At 29.3% G+C, this 12,799-nt stretch overlaps 1 protein-coding gene across 3 annotated transcripts in view; it reads left to right on the forward strand.

The window, feature by feature from the left end:
• Positions 1–1,749: 1,749 nt before the first annotated feature.
• The window catches only part of LOC114337532 (facilitated trehalose transporter Tret1-2 homolog), a 337,833-nt gene continuing 326,783 nt past the window's right edge, over positions 1,750–12,799 (forward strand). For all 3 annotated transcript variants that reach the window (XR_007696336.1, XR_007696335.1, XM_028287997.2), the window contains exon 1: positions 1,750–1,944. Coding sequence is in view for 1 of the 3 variants with exons in the window: in XM_028287997.2 (XP_028143798.2) it covers positions 1,867–1,944 (78 nt within the window). In the remaining 2 variants the exon portion in view is untranslated. The remainder of the gene's footprint in view (positions 1,945–12,799) is intronic.

Raw genomic sequence — 12,799 nt, forward strand, 5'->3', positions numbered from 1 at the left:
TCTATCAATCAAATAAAAACAAAGTTGTAGCTCATGAAAAATATGTTCTTATTCGTCTAATTCCAAATCGAATATTTCAAGGTGAATTCATCGAAAAATTAAGCACTTTTTGGGAAAAACCCATTCAAACTTTTTTAAAGTGTTTATAAAAAGCTTTATTTTAATTGTTTATAAAAGTTTCTAGCATTAAAAATAAGCGAGTTACGCTAAAAATAAAGTTGGCCCTCTTTTTTTTGTAAAAAATCATGAAAATCTCGCCGTGTTTAGCTCCCCAAATGAAATTAATCGCTACCGCTTTACAAACAATCTACTTACCTATCTATTTTTAATATGATCTGTCAGTCTCACCAGTTAAAAGTGTTTATTTTTGAAAGGGTTATAATTGAGAAAGCTTGAATGGGTCACTAATCATGAGTGTATGCAAATTTTGAACATTCATATCTTAACCAATTTTTGTCTTACTAAGAAACAAAATGAAATTAGCATAATTATAATAGCAAAACCTACATTTTTTTACTCTTTAAGATTTTTATACCTTTAAGATCACTAATACTTTTTTTTAAGTTATTTTGAAAAAATGAAATTTTTCATAAATTTTTAGAAATTTTTTTTTTACTATAAAACCAAATGTTTTCAAAAATATGCACTTCAAACCAATCAAACTTATTACAGATCATGTAAACAATACACATACAGTTAAAATAGATGGGAAAGCCAAACGATTAATTTCATTTAGGGTGCTAAATAGAGGGAGGTTTTCACGATTTTTTTTACCAAAAAAAAGAGCCCAACTTTTTTTTCAGTGTAACTCGTTTATTTCTGATTCTGATGCTGTAAACTTTTGTAAAAAACAAATAATAAGCTTTTTTTCGATACTTTAAAAATGTTAATAAAGTTTTCCCGAAAAACGCTTTTTTCTTCGGTGATTTGGCGTTGAATTATTCGATTTGGAATTAGACGAATAATAACGTATTTTTCATGAGCTACAACTTTGCTTCTACTCAATTTGTAGACTTTACTGGTACACCATTTTTTTCGTTTTTTATAGGCTACACTTTTGCTAAAAATATTTTTTTCGATAAAATATTTACTTTTTGAGTTATTTGGAAAAAACGGTCTGAAAACGTAGTTTTTTTGTCGAAAAATCAACATTTTAAATCGCGAATAACTCGAAAAGTATTGACTTAGGTAAAAAACTTTATAGAACAAAAGGTGCTTAAAATAAGTCAATTTATCCATTTCCGGCCGTATTTTAAACACGCGTTTTTCACCCCCCGATAAGGGGTAAATGTCACCCCCCAAGTAAAAGCAACCAACGGCACAAATTCAACTTTGAAGTGGAGGGTAAGTAGAACCTAAATCCAAATTTTCATACAATTCGGAGTTGCCCCTGGAAATTACACTCCAAAACGGTCATTTATTGGGCTATAGGATATTATTTAAGAAAAAATATCAATAATCCTTTTAAATATTTTATTCCTCAATTGTCCTAACTAGAGCTAGGCAGCCTACTAGGTTTTAACAATAATTTTGACTGAATTTATTTATCGTTTGTTATTCGGAATAGTCTGTTGATTATTGTTTATTTATCCAATATTTTCCCATTAACACGCCAATTATTTAATCAGAGCCAGTAATTGGCATTTAAGTGATAATTACATAAACTCAGATAACATTTTTGATCAACATCCGCGACAAACTTTACAAAAAAATCGAGCTTCGATTTTATGTAACAGGTGGCAGCACGATATAAACGATTAATCAAAGTCAAAATGTAAACGTCATTCAGCTGATAATAAACAACAAATTGAATTTTTAAAAGAAAGGGTTGTTATTTCGCAGATATTAATATAGGCTACAAGAATTATGAATCAAGACAGATATTCTTTAATAGACAATACTGCCCATTCTAGTATAGTACAGGAATCTGGCTATGAATCTACGGTAATTATTGATATTTATGTATTATTAGATTTTAGGTTGTCTGTATTCACCAATTAAAAAACAATTTAAGTACTATTTTACCAATATTTTAAATTGGCATACCATTGATTGTTATTGTATAATAGTTTCCCTCTTTTTAAATACGTTTTAGAGCTTTTTCTGTACATTTGTGCTAAAACCCATGTTACTTATTAATTAGCATAATATAAAGAACATGCGAGGTAGAAATATAAAAAGATTACAAAGTACAATGTATTATCTAAGTAGTTGACACAGCAGTTTTAGCATAAACAACTTAGCAAGTAGAAATATTAGAAACTATATTCTTTTTCCTCATCTTTTTCCTTTTGAAGGATCCCTGTTCGTTACTCTTCTTGGACACTCATTTCTGTCCATGGTGTCTTTTTCACCTAAATAAACCTTTCTCCTTCAGGTCCCCAATGCAACACACAGTGCTTCCATCTCCTTGGTTTTCCTCTACATCTCCTTGTCTTTATCTTTACAATGATACAATTTCACTCTCTCTCTTTATATTGGGCATCCTTTATTTCTCATATATCTTACTCATCAGTTGCCAGAAAATATTAACCCTTTCCTCTCCTAGGCCTTCCAAATCTCCACAGGTATTCCAATAGGTCCTACTGTCTTATCATTCTTCGTTCTATTTAATGCCTTGACAACCTCTTTTCTTCACATTTCCCGGTACAGTAGAACCTCGATTATCCGTCAGGGCACCGGACCAAGGGTATGACGGATAACTGAAAAGACTGTTAACAGAACATTAAAAAAAATTAAAAATTCATAGTAGGTATAACTCTCAAATTTTATTTGTATGTTTTGTTTGACAATATAAGAGGGATTTGTGTTCGTACAATTGAATCAATTTAAAATATTCTGAAATCCTTGTTTGTTTTACTGTTCTAATGCTTCACATTTTGCGACGGCTGAATTTCTTAATCGGCATAAGATCATACAATCTATTTTATTGGCTTCTTCTTGTTGAGAATACCACTCGATGAATTATTGCATATGCGATGCAGCTTCTCTAGATTATTTACGCAAATCTTTGTCAGTTCTTTGTAGTAAAATGATTAAAGAAGTAATTGAAACCATAGGTCATGTTATTTTAAATTTAATTAATACTTCCCTAGATGGTGGCATTGTTCCATCTGACTTAAAAATAAGTACAGTTGTTCCTATCCCTAAAGTGACAAATACTATGAAGTCGAGCGAATTTAGACCTATCAACATGTTACCGGCTTTGGAGAAAGTATTGGAAACGGTTGTATATGAGCAAATTCTTGATCACATAGATTTGAACCATATTTTAATTAATCATCAATCCGGTTTTCATAAGAATCATTCATGTGAAGCGGCTGTTCAACTCTCAATATGTAAATTTAAACAAGAAATAGATAGAAATAATTATACAGTTGCAGTTTTTTTAGATCTTAAACGAGCGTTTGAAACGATTGATAGATACATTTTATTGGATAAGCTAAAAACCTATGGCATTAATGGAGCTGTTCTGAATTGGCTAAGGAACTTCTTAACTGACAGGAAGCAAAGAGTAAAAATCTCTGATGTATTATCCGAAACTGTCAGTAATAACGTTGGTGTACCGCTGGGTAGTGTACTTGGACCATTGCTTTTTATATTATATTTAAATGATATAAATTTGTTTGTGGACTGTGAATTTATTAACCTTTTCGCTGATGATACCCTTTTGGCTTGTAGCGATAGTTCTATTGAAGGGGCGGTTGACAAAATGAATCACGTTTTATGTTCAGTGTCTAAATACTCAAAACTTAATAAACTTAAATTAAACGTAAGTAAGACAAAAGCCATAATAGTTACATCTAAATTTAAGTACAGAAGTCTTAATACTAACAATATAATGTTAAACATTGATGGGGAACCAATTGAACTAGTGACACAAATTAAATATCTTGGTTTTCAATTAGATAATACTCTATCATTCGACAAGCATCTCGAGTATACGTGTAAAAAACTCACAAAAAAATTGTATTTCTTTACAAGAATTTCTAAGAATTTGTCACTTCAGTCAAGGATCACTGTATATAAATCGATAATCCAACCTCATTTTGATTTTTGTGCATCCATCTTATATCTTTTAAATCTTAACCAACTAGCCAAATTACAAAAATTACAGAATCGTGGAATGAGGATCATTTTACGTACAAGTAGATTAACACCTGTCACATTGATGTTGAATACTTTGCAGTGGTTTTCTGTATCGCAACGTCTTTTTTATTTGATCATGATATTGATTTTTAAAATTGTACATGGATTGGCACCTAAATATTTTCTCGATCTTGTTAGTTACAATTCAGATATTCACCCTTATTTTACGAGAAATTCTAATAATATTTACATCAGCAGAACCAATACAACAGGTGCTATGAACTCACTTCTCTATAAGGGTTTTGATAATTTCAATAAGTTGCCAACAGAACTCAAGTTGAAGACCTCAATGAACATGTATAGGAAAAATTTAAAGAATTATGTTGCAAATCGTATTTAATGTCTCATGTGGCTTCTAAATGTGTTTTTTAACTGCGTGTAGTTTAATGTAATATTTTGGGTAATGTAGTATTTTTAATGCTTGTATTGTAATGGAATATTTTAAGTGTTTTTTTTTGTTTTTTGTTTTATTTTTATTATTACATATATTTATTGTATATACATATTATAAAATATCTCAATTGTAACTGTATATTAGGGTTACCTAATTTTTGAATAAATTCTTCTTCTACGACATATGACAGTTACAATAGGTTCATCAACATATCTACAGTCAAATTCCAAGTCTGTGTCAGCTTCCGAATCTGTTTGGTCCGCCTTTGTTGCCATTTCAACGATTTCTTTATCTGTCAGCAATGGATAGCCGTTTGTGTCCTCATCACAAATCAACTTAACTTTTTTTTCATTAAAAAATTTTTGCTTATGTAATCAATACAACGTTTGTATGTACCCTGACGGTTAACAGAGGTGACGGTTAATGGAGAGACGGATAATCGAGGTTCCACTGTATTACATTCTCATCTGTAATCGCTCATCCACTGTCTCTCCTCTGGTGTTCTTCATTTAGCAACTCTCTAAAGCAGGGATGGGCAAACTTTTTTTTAGTAAGGGCCAGAAAATATTTTGGTCTATTACCGAGGGCCGCAATATTTGTTACCTTAACATGTTCGAATTTTCAACTTTTTATTAATTTTGTTTAAGGGGGGTATGGTTTGAAATCAATATTTTAAGCATATTTTTGTGAATTTTATTCACAGAAAATTATTATTGGTGTGTTTTTATGACGATTTTTGAGTTTTTGAAATCACTCAGAAGCCAAAATAACTATTTTTTTTGTAAAAAAGTGTGCAAATCAACATATTTAGTATTGTTAAACAAAAAATAAGCATAAAACAAAAAATATCTCGACAGCTTTACCTCACGAAATGTCTAAAGGAAATATATGATAAATTTCAGGTGGATCTGTCAAGTAGCTTTTCAGTTAGATTTTTAGTTGAATTGGTTTTAGTTTGGAAAGCAGTTTTGAGAAAACTGGAACTTTTTTGTCTGTCAAATCGTAAAGTGATGCACACTGGAAAATGTTTTTGAATCGCGGAATAATTTACAAATGAGAAGGGAACAACTGTTGAATGTTTCTCACTACGCTCAAGCTGCTGCAAAGCGAGTCGAAGGTGGAGATATTAAGAATTCAGTATTTCCGGTAATTTTACTTTGGTCAAACTGAAATTTTTAGACAGTAGTCTTGAAGTTATGTACTTTCAAAAATAATAGTTTTGTTGTAAAACGAAAACTACAAACGTCTTATATTTTAATTCAATCAGAGAGTGTCATAAACACCTTACCCGGTTTCAAGCTCCTAAGCTATCATCAGAGAGCATAAATGACTTTATCTGAATGAACTAAAACAAATCCGACCGCTATAAAGATTCATAACAAAATAACACGAAACGGGTGCCGGCCGTGGCGGTACCCGTATAGTGCAGCATTGGTCCGAAATTTGGCTTAATGGCTTGTATTGCAAAAATATACAAATTAATCTATACTTTCTAGTTTAATGTAGACTGGTACGGAATCAATTTGAATTAAAAAATTATTTCTTAGAAGTGATAAGGAAAATTATATATGTTCAAAATCTTTGAAACAATTTTCAAATTCTGTCAGCAAATTACAAATTTTTCTTTATAAATTTTAAATTTATTTTCTGGTACATTATTTAATAATTTTCATGAGGGAAATTATTGAACTAATTCTTTCTTTTTTATAATATATGATCAATGAATAATTTTGAATAGTTCGAGTTTCATTTAAAAAGTTTCATTTTGCGTTCAAAACATAAATTTAGCAAATTTGTCGCATTTTTTCATATCTAAAAATATAACAATTTCCCCTCCTAACTAACAGCACCTTTTAAGAACCTTTTCTATACTTAATATGACTGTGGTATCTATAAGACTATCACTATGTTTTGTCTCTAACTCTTCCAAATATGCTATGAATGCACGATGATTTAATCCTCTTGAACGAATAATATTAACAATATTAGTTGTAATTGAAATGACGTTGTCTACGTCAAAACATTTTTGAACAATACCTGCTGATAGATTATAGTGGAGTCACTGAAGGTTTTCACCTCCGATTTCGTTGAACCTTCATCGATTTTCATGAAAATTGGTAAGTAGTTAGAAGATACTTCAAGGAACAAAGGTGATATGATGTTAACTTGCGCTTTTACCCTGGGGGTGGTTGCCACCCCTTCTCGGGGGTGAAATTTTTTATTAAAAATAATACTAGAAATCGATAGAGGGGCAACTTCTAAGCAAAATTTGTTATATAAAGTTATTAACATAAATCAATACTTTTTGGGTTATTAAATATCAAAGATTTTATTTTTTCTTAAAAAAAATGCATGTTTTAAAGCTGTTTTTCACGTATTACTCAAAAACTATAAGCTTTTGCAAAAAAGCTATTATTACCAAAATTAAAGATAATAAAAAATTTAATACACTTCCTACTTAAAGAACTAAACTGTTATTTTAAAGTGAGTTATGGGTAATTGAATGCATATTTTTTTCGACGAGTACTCAAATCTAAGTATTCAAGCTTACATAACGGGAAAACGATGCATTTTGTAGAATATACTTGTTAAGCACTTGTCAAAGTACTTCGGAATACCTATCAAATGAGCTTCAGTAGAAGTTAATAGCATCAAAATTAAGCAAGTTATGATGAAAATAAGAGAACCCTTTCGATTTTTTTAGGAAAAAGTTAAAAACTAAACATACGCCATTTCCGCAAAAATTAAAATTTGTAGTAATCCTCACAAGAATTTCTTTATGTTATCATAGTTAATTATTTCAACAAATTTGACCGGTTTAGAATGCATATTTTTGAAAAAAAAGGTATAATTTAAAAAAATCAGAATTTTTAGAATTATCGTACTTTTCATTTTCTTTTGATAATAACTCCAAAAATGCTCAATATACGTAAAAAATGATAAATAACTAAATTTTAGTTTTTTCTGTAACAAATACTTTACCCATTTTACTATTTTCGTAGAGTAAAAAATAACCGAGATAGAAACGTTTAAAATTTCAATTTTGCTGCGAGAACCATGTAACCGGGGCCATTTAACCTTTTATTTTTAAAAAAGTAAGAGGTATAAATGACTATTTTGACGTTTTTTAATAGCTCTTGGAATAAAATTTTAACCAGTTATTAGATGAACTTGCTACTTTAAAATTTAACGGAGTTATTTGCAAAAAAACAATAACATTTTTTAGAAATTTTTTTAAAAGATACATTTTGAAACATTTTTGGTGCATAAACTTTAATGCTATCAACTTGTTCGAGCACTTATTTGATAGATATTTCAATGAGCTTTGACAAATGTTTAATAAGTTTATGTTATAAAATGCATCATTTTCCCGGTATTTAAGCTTGAATACTTAGATTTGGGTACTCGACGAAAGAAATATACATTCAATTACCTATAACTCACTTTCAGTTTACATTGAAAGGTTTTTCTAGTAAGTAATTTATTTGATTTTTTATTAGTCTCAATTTTGACAATAATAACTGTTTTGTAAAAACTTATAGTTTTTGAGTTATTTATGAAAAATCGGTTAAAAACATGCATTTTTCTCACGAAAAATTAAAATCTTTGATCTTTAATAACTCAAAAAGTTTTGATTTATTTTAATAACAAATTTTGCTTATAATTTGTCGCTCTATCGAATTGTGGGGTTATTTTTTATAAAATAATTTTCACCCCCGAGGAGGGGTGGCATCCACCCCCAGGGTAAAAGCGCAAGTTGGCACCATGTCATCTTTGTTCCTTGAGATATCCTCTAACCACTCACCAATTTTCGTGCATATAACTCCGAAAATATAAATTTTAGAACAAAACTGACTTGACCATTGAAAAACTCAGAAAATTTTACAAAAAAACCTTATATAAAGAATTTTCTAAAATTAAATCTGTATCTTCTATAATTTTTTATTTATAACGCTGAAGTCATCCTTCTCACAAACATTGGCGCACTGTAAACTAGCGTACGGCGAAGTGCACGGTTGAGTTATTTTAATGTAATTCTTTAACTAATGGATCAAATGAAATTTTACAAACTGAACCTAAAAGAAGAATAATTAAGCTATATTATGGTTATAATAAAAAGAAATAAAATATATGGGCATAAGTACGGTGGGGGCGGAAAGTGAGCCTTACATGAATTTTGTTTAAAAATTATTTAAAAATGTGTAACTAATACAATTTTTCTTATAAAACTCTCAATTTTGTACAACTTACCTTTCAAGCATCGTACTAAATGATGTTTTATTCAAAAAAATCTCAAAAATTTCAAAGGATATGACGTCTTAAAAAATTTAATTTTTGAAATCTTCGTAGTTTTATAGAATTACCACCACTTTAAGACGGTATTACTCAAGTTTGAACAGATCTATTACAGTTTTATAAGTGTTTTTTTAAAGCCTAGGATGTGATCTTTAAAACGCACTAAATTATTTTACTTTAGAAATTAAATAAACTCTTTCTTTTTGAGAAAATTAAGAAAGATAACAAAAATGTAATACAAAAACCGAAAATTACCAGCTAAAAAAATGTTTATATAAAGTGATCAAAACTTTTTTCTGGAAAATTTACCTCAAATACATTTAATAATAAACTTCAACAATAATAAATGTTCAGAAAAAAAATTTTTTTTAGCTCTTATACAATATGTCTGCGTAACTTAGAACCTATTGATAACTTTTTTATTATCAGTTTTACGAAAAAAAGTTATTCTTTATAAAATACTCTTCATCGTATACAGGGTGTCCAGAAACTCTACCGACAAACGAAGACAGGAGATTCTTCAGATAATTTTAAGATAATTTAACCCAATTCACTTAGTCCGAAAATGCTTCCTAAGGGAGCTAGAGCTCTTTGAAGATGGCGTCTTGTAATTAGTTTTTCTTAAATACCTCCAGAACGCTTCTATTTAGAAAAACAAAAATTGGTACGCGTATTTATCTACAAGATATAAATCTAATCCATCCATTGCAAATTTCTAGTACCGATCATAGGCGTCCGTTTTGGGTAGGGCAACGGTTATTTTATTGCATAACTTTTTTATCTTTAACTTTTATGCATTTCTGACACTGGATTATGAAATTGTGAAGTATTCTAGTACTAAAAGGTACTCCTGTTTTAAATCGATAGGACACACCGTTTTCTAGAAAAATCGATTTGAAAATTTTTCGCTTTTTAAATAAAAAAAAAAATTTCAAAAAAAAACTGTTTAGAAAGACGAAAACTGGTACATTTATTTATATTCCAGAGATAAATTGATTTCATTAATTGCGAATTTCTAGTACTGGTCATTGGCGTCCGTTTTGGGTAGGTCAACAGTTATTTTATAGCATAACTTTTTTGTCTTGAATTTTTGAGCAGTTTTAACACTAGATTATTAAATTATGAGGTATTCGAGTACTAAAAGTTACTGTTACTTTATGTTGGTAAAATACTTCGTTTTTGTTGAAAAGTTCTTTAAATTTTTTTTCAAATTCCAAAAACGAAAAACTTTCAAATCGATTTTTCTAGAAAACGGTGTGTCCTACCGACTTAAAGCAAGAGTACCTTTTAGTACTAGAATACCTCACAATTTAATAATCCGGTGTCAAAAATGCATAAAAGTTAAGGACAAAAAAGTTATACGATAAAATACCGGTTGCTCTACCCAAAACGGACGCCTATGACGGGTACTAGAAATTTGCAATGGATGGAATCGATGCATCTCTGAAAAGTAAATGTGCATACTAATTTTCGATTTTCTAAATAGAAGCGTTCTGGAGCTATTTAAGAAAAACTAACTTCATGGCGCCATCTTCAAAGAGCTCTAGCTCCCTTAAGAAGCATTTTCGGACTAGGTGAATTGGGTTAAATTGTCTTAAAATTATCTGAGGAATCTCCTGTCTTCGTTTGTCGGTAGAGTTTCTGGACACCCTGTATAATCTAAGATGCAATCATCAAATAGATAGATAGATATTTATTCATTTAAATAGGTTACCCTAATATACAATCAATGTAGAGAATAGATATTACAAATAATTTATAAAATCGAATATAACTAAGCAACATCAAATGAAATTGAAACAAACTTTAAATAAATTTTACAACATATAATACCATACAATACCCACTCATAAAATTAACGTAATAAAGTATTACATCACTTGTTTCTAATATACAGCTTAAGTTTGGTTTTAAAAGATTTTAGTGACATCCAGGAGCGTCATTTGAAATTTTGATAGGGGGGGGCAAGCATTATAATACATGTATATGCAAACATAATACAAAATTGATCTATTTTTTGTAAATTTCAGTAATTTTCAGGGTCAGGGGGGCAAATGCCCCCCTGCCCCCTATCAAATGACTCCCCTGATGACATCGTATTTTTTAATTCACCCGGTAGAGCGTTAAACTCATTAAAACCCCTGAATACTAATGAGTTCATCGTCATTCTATAATTTGTTTTTGCTATGTAAATATTCCCCATATTTCTTGTAGAATAATCATGCACATTTTTATTGTACACTATAAACTGCTTAAAGTAATCTGGAGCTACATTATTAAGTATTTTATAAACCAAAATCATTGTATAATAATACAGTTTCTCTTCAATTGTGAACCAACTTAAAACCTGTAGCATATATGATACAGGTGTAAGTCGATTTGTTTTCAATATAATTCACATGCCACAATTTTGTAGTTTTTGTAGTTGATTGAGTTTATTTAAATTAAACATATACAATATAGTTGCGCAGTACTCAAAATGTGGCTGAATAATTGAATTAAAAACTGTAATTTTAGCTTGAGTCGATATATTTTTAATAAATATCAAATTTAATGAATTTTATACGAGGTATGTCAAAAAATATGAATTTCACTCAAGAGTAAAGTATCGTTAAATTTCACAATATCGAAAATTGTTATTAAGAAAAGTTGTTTGGAATTAAAAAATTTGTTTTAGTGTTTAATTAGGTATATCCTTCTAATTAAAATATTGTGAATAATAAAGGCACTTAACTCTTAAGTAAAATTCATATTTTTTACATACTTTGTATAAAATTAAAAAGTTTAATATCTGATGGTTGTATCTTGGATTTTAGACCAGGGAGAGCATTTTATGAAGATTAACTTTTTTTCGTAAAAGTGATAGTAAAATAGTTATCATAATTGTAATAAAACGATGATGAGTATCCGTAATTTGAGAAAAAATTGAAAAAAATTTTACGATTAGAATAATGTAATTGTATATTTAAACATAGTTTTTAATTTCAAACAACTTTTCATAAAAGCATTTTTTGATATTCTGAAATATAAAGGTACTTTACTCTTTAACGAAATTCATATTTTTGACATAACTCGTATAAAATTGATAAAATTTGATATCTGATGGTTGAGTAGTAGATTTTTGACTATCCAGAGCATTTTATGAAAAATAACTTTTCTTCGTAAAATTGATAATAAAATAGTTTTCCATGTGGTTCCTAGCTACGCAGACATACTGTATAAGAGCTTCTGTATAAGAATTTTCAAATTGCAATGCCATATTCGGATTCAGTATAATCAAAAACAAAATAGAAACATATTTGATCAAAGTAAAATGATGAATTTAACGATATTTTTAAAATTATTAATACAAAACAATTGTTATTGTTTAAACAATTAATAAACAATTAGTCGCCAAATCCGCGAGTAGAACTTTTTACTTTAACATGTATATAAACTAACAAAAAAAGTTTTAGAAAAATATAAGCTTGTTTGAATTTTTCCGAAACAATGCATGTTTTCGTTCTAATTGCACTCCCCTAAATGGTACAAGCGGACAGGGAAGAAGACGCATTTCCTGGCTTCAAAATTTACAAAAGTGGTATAACATGATTACCACTGAACTGTTCCACGCTGTGGTAAACAATGTCAAGATAGCCATGATGATCGCCAACATCCGGAATGGATAGGCACTATAAGAAGAAGAAGAAGAAGTATTTACTTTTTTACACTATAACTGCAAGAATAGCTAGCTTATTATGATTACTAAACTACATTAAATGTGTAACATTAAATGTCTATAATTTTCATTTTCATATCAGTTGTAAGCCCATCCTCAACACTTCCATTCTGTATTGTCTTTGCAAAGTCTTTATTTTATCTCGTTATGTTATGATGAACACATCTATAAATAAACACAAAATCGCAGCATTTTTAATCATTCTAAACATGAAAAGAAAGAAAAAACATTCTACAAACAAT

Source organism: Diabrotica virgifera, chromosome 2, assembly GCF_917563875.1.
Source record: "Diabrotica virgifera virgifera chromosome 2, PGI_DIABVI_V3a".
In the NCBI taxonomy this organism is placed as follows: domain Eukaryota; kingdom Metazoa; phylum Arthropoda; class Insecta; order Coleoptera; family Chrysomelidae; genus Diabrotica; species Diabrotica virgifera.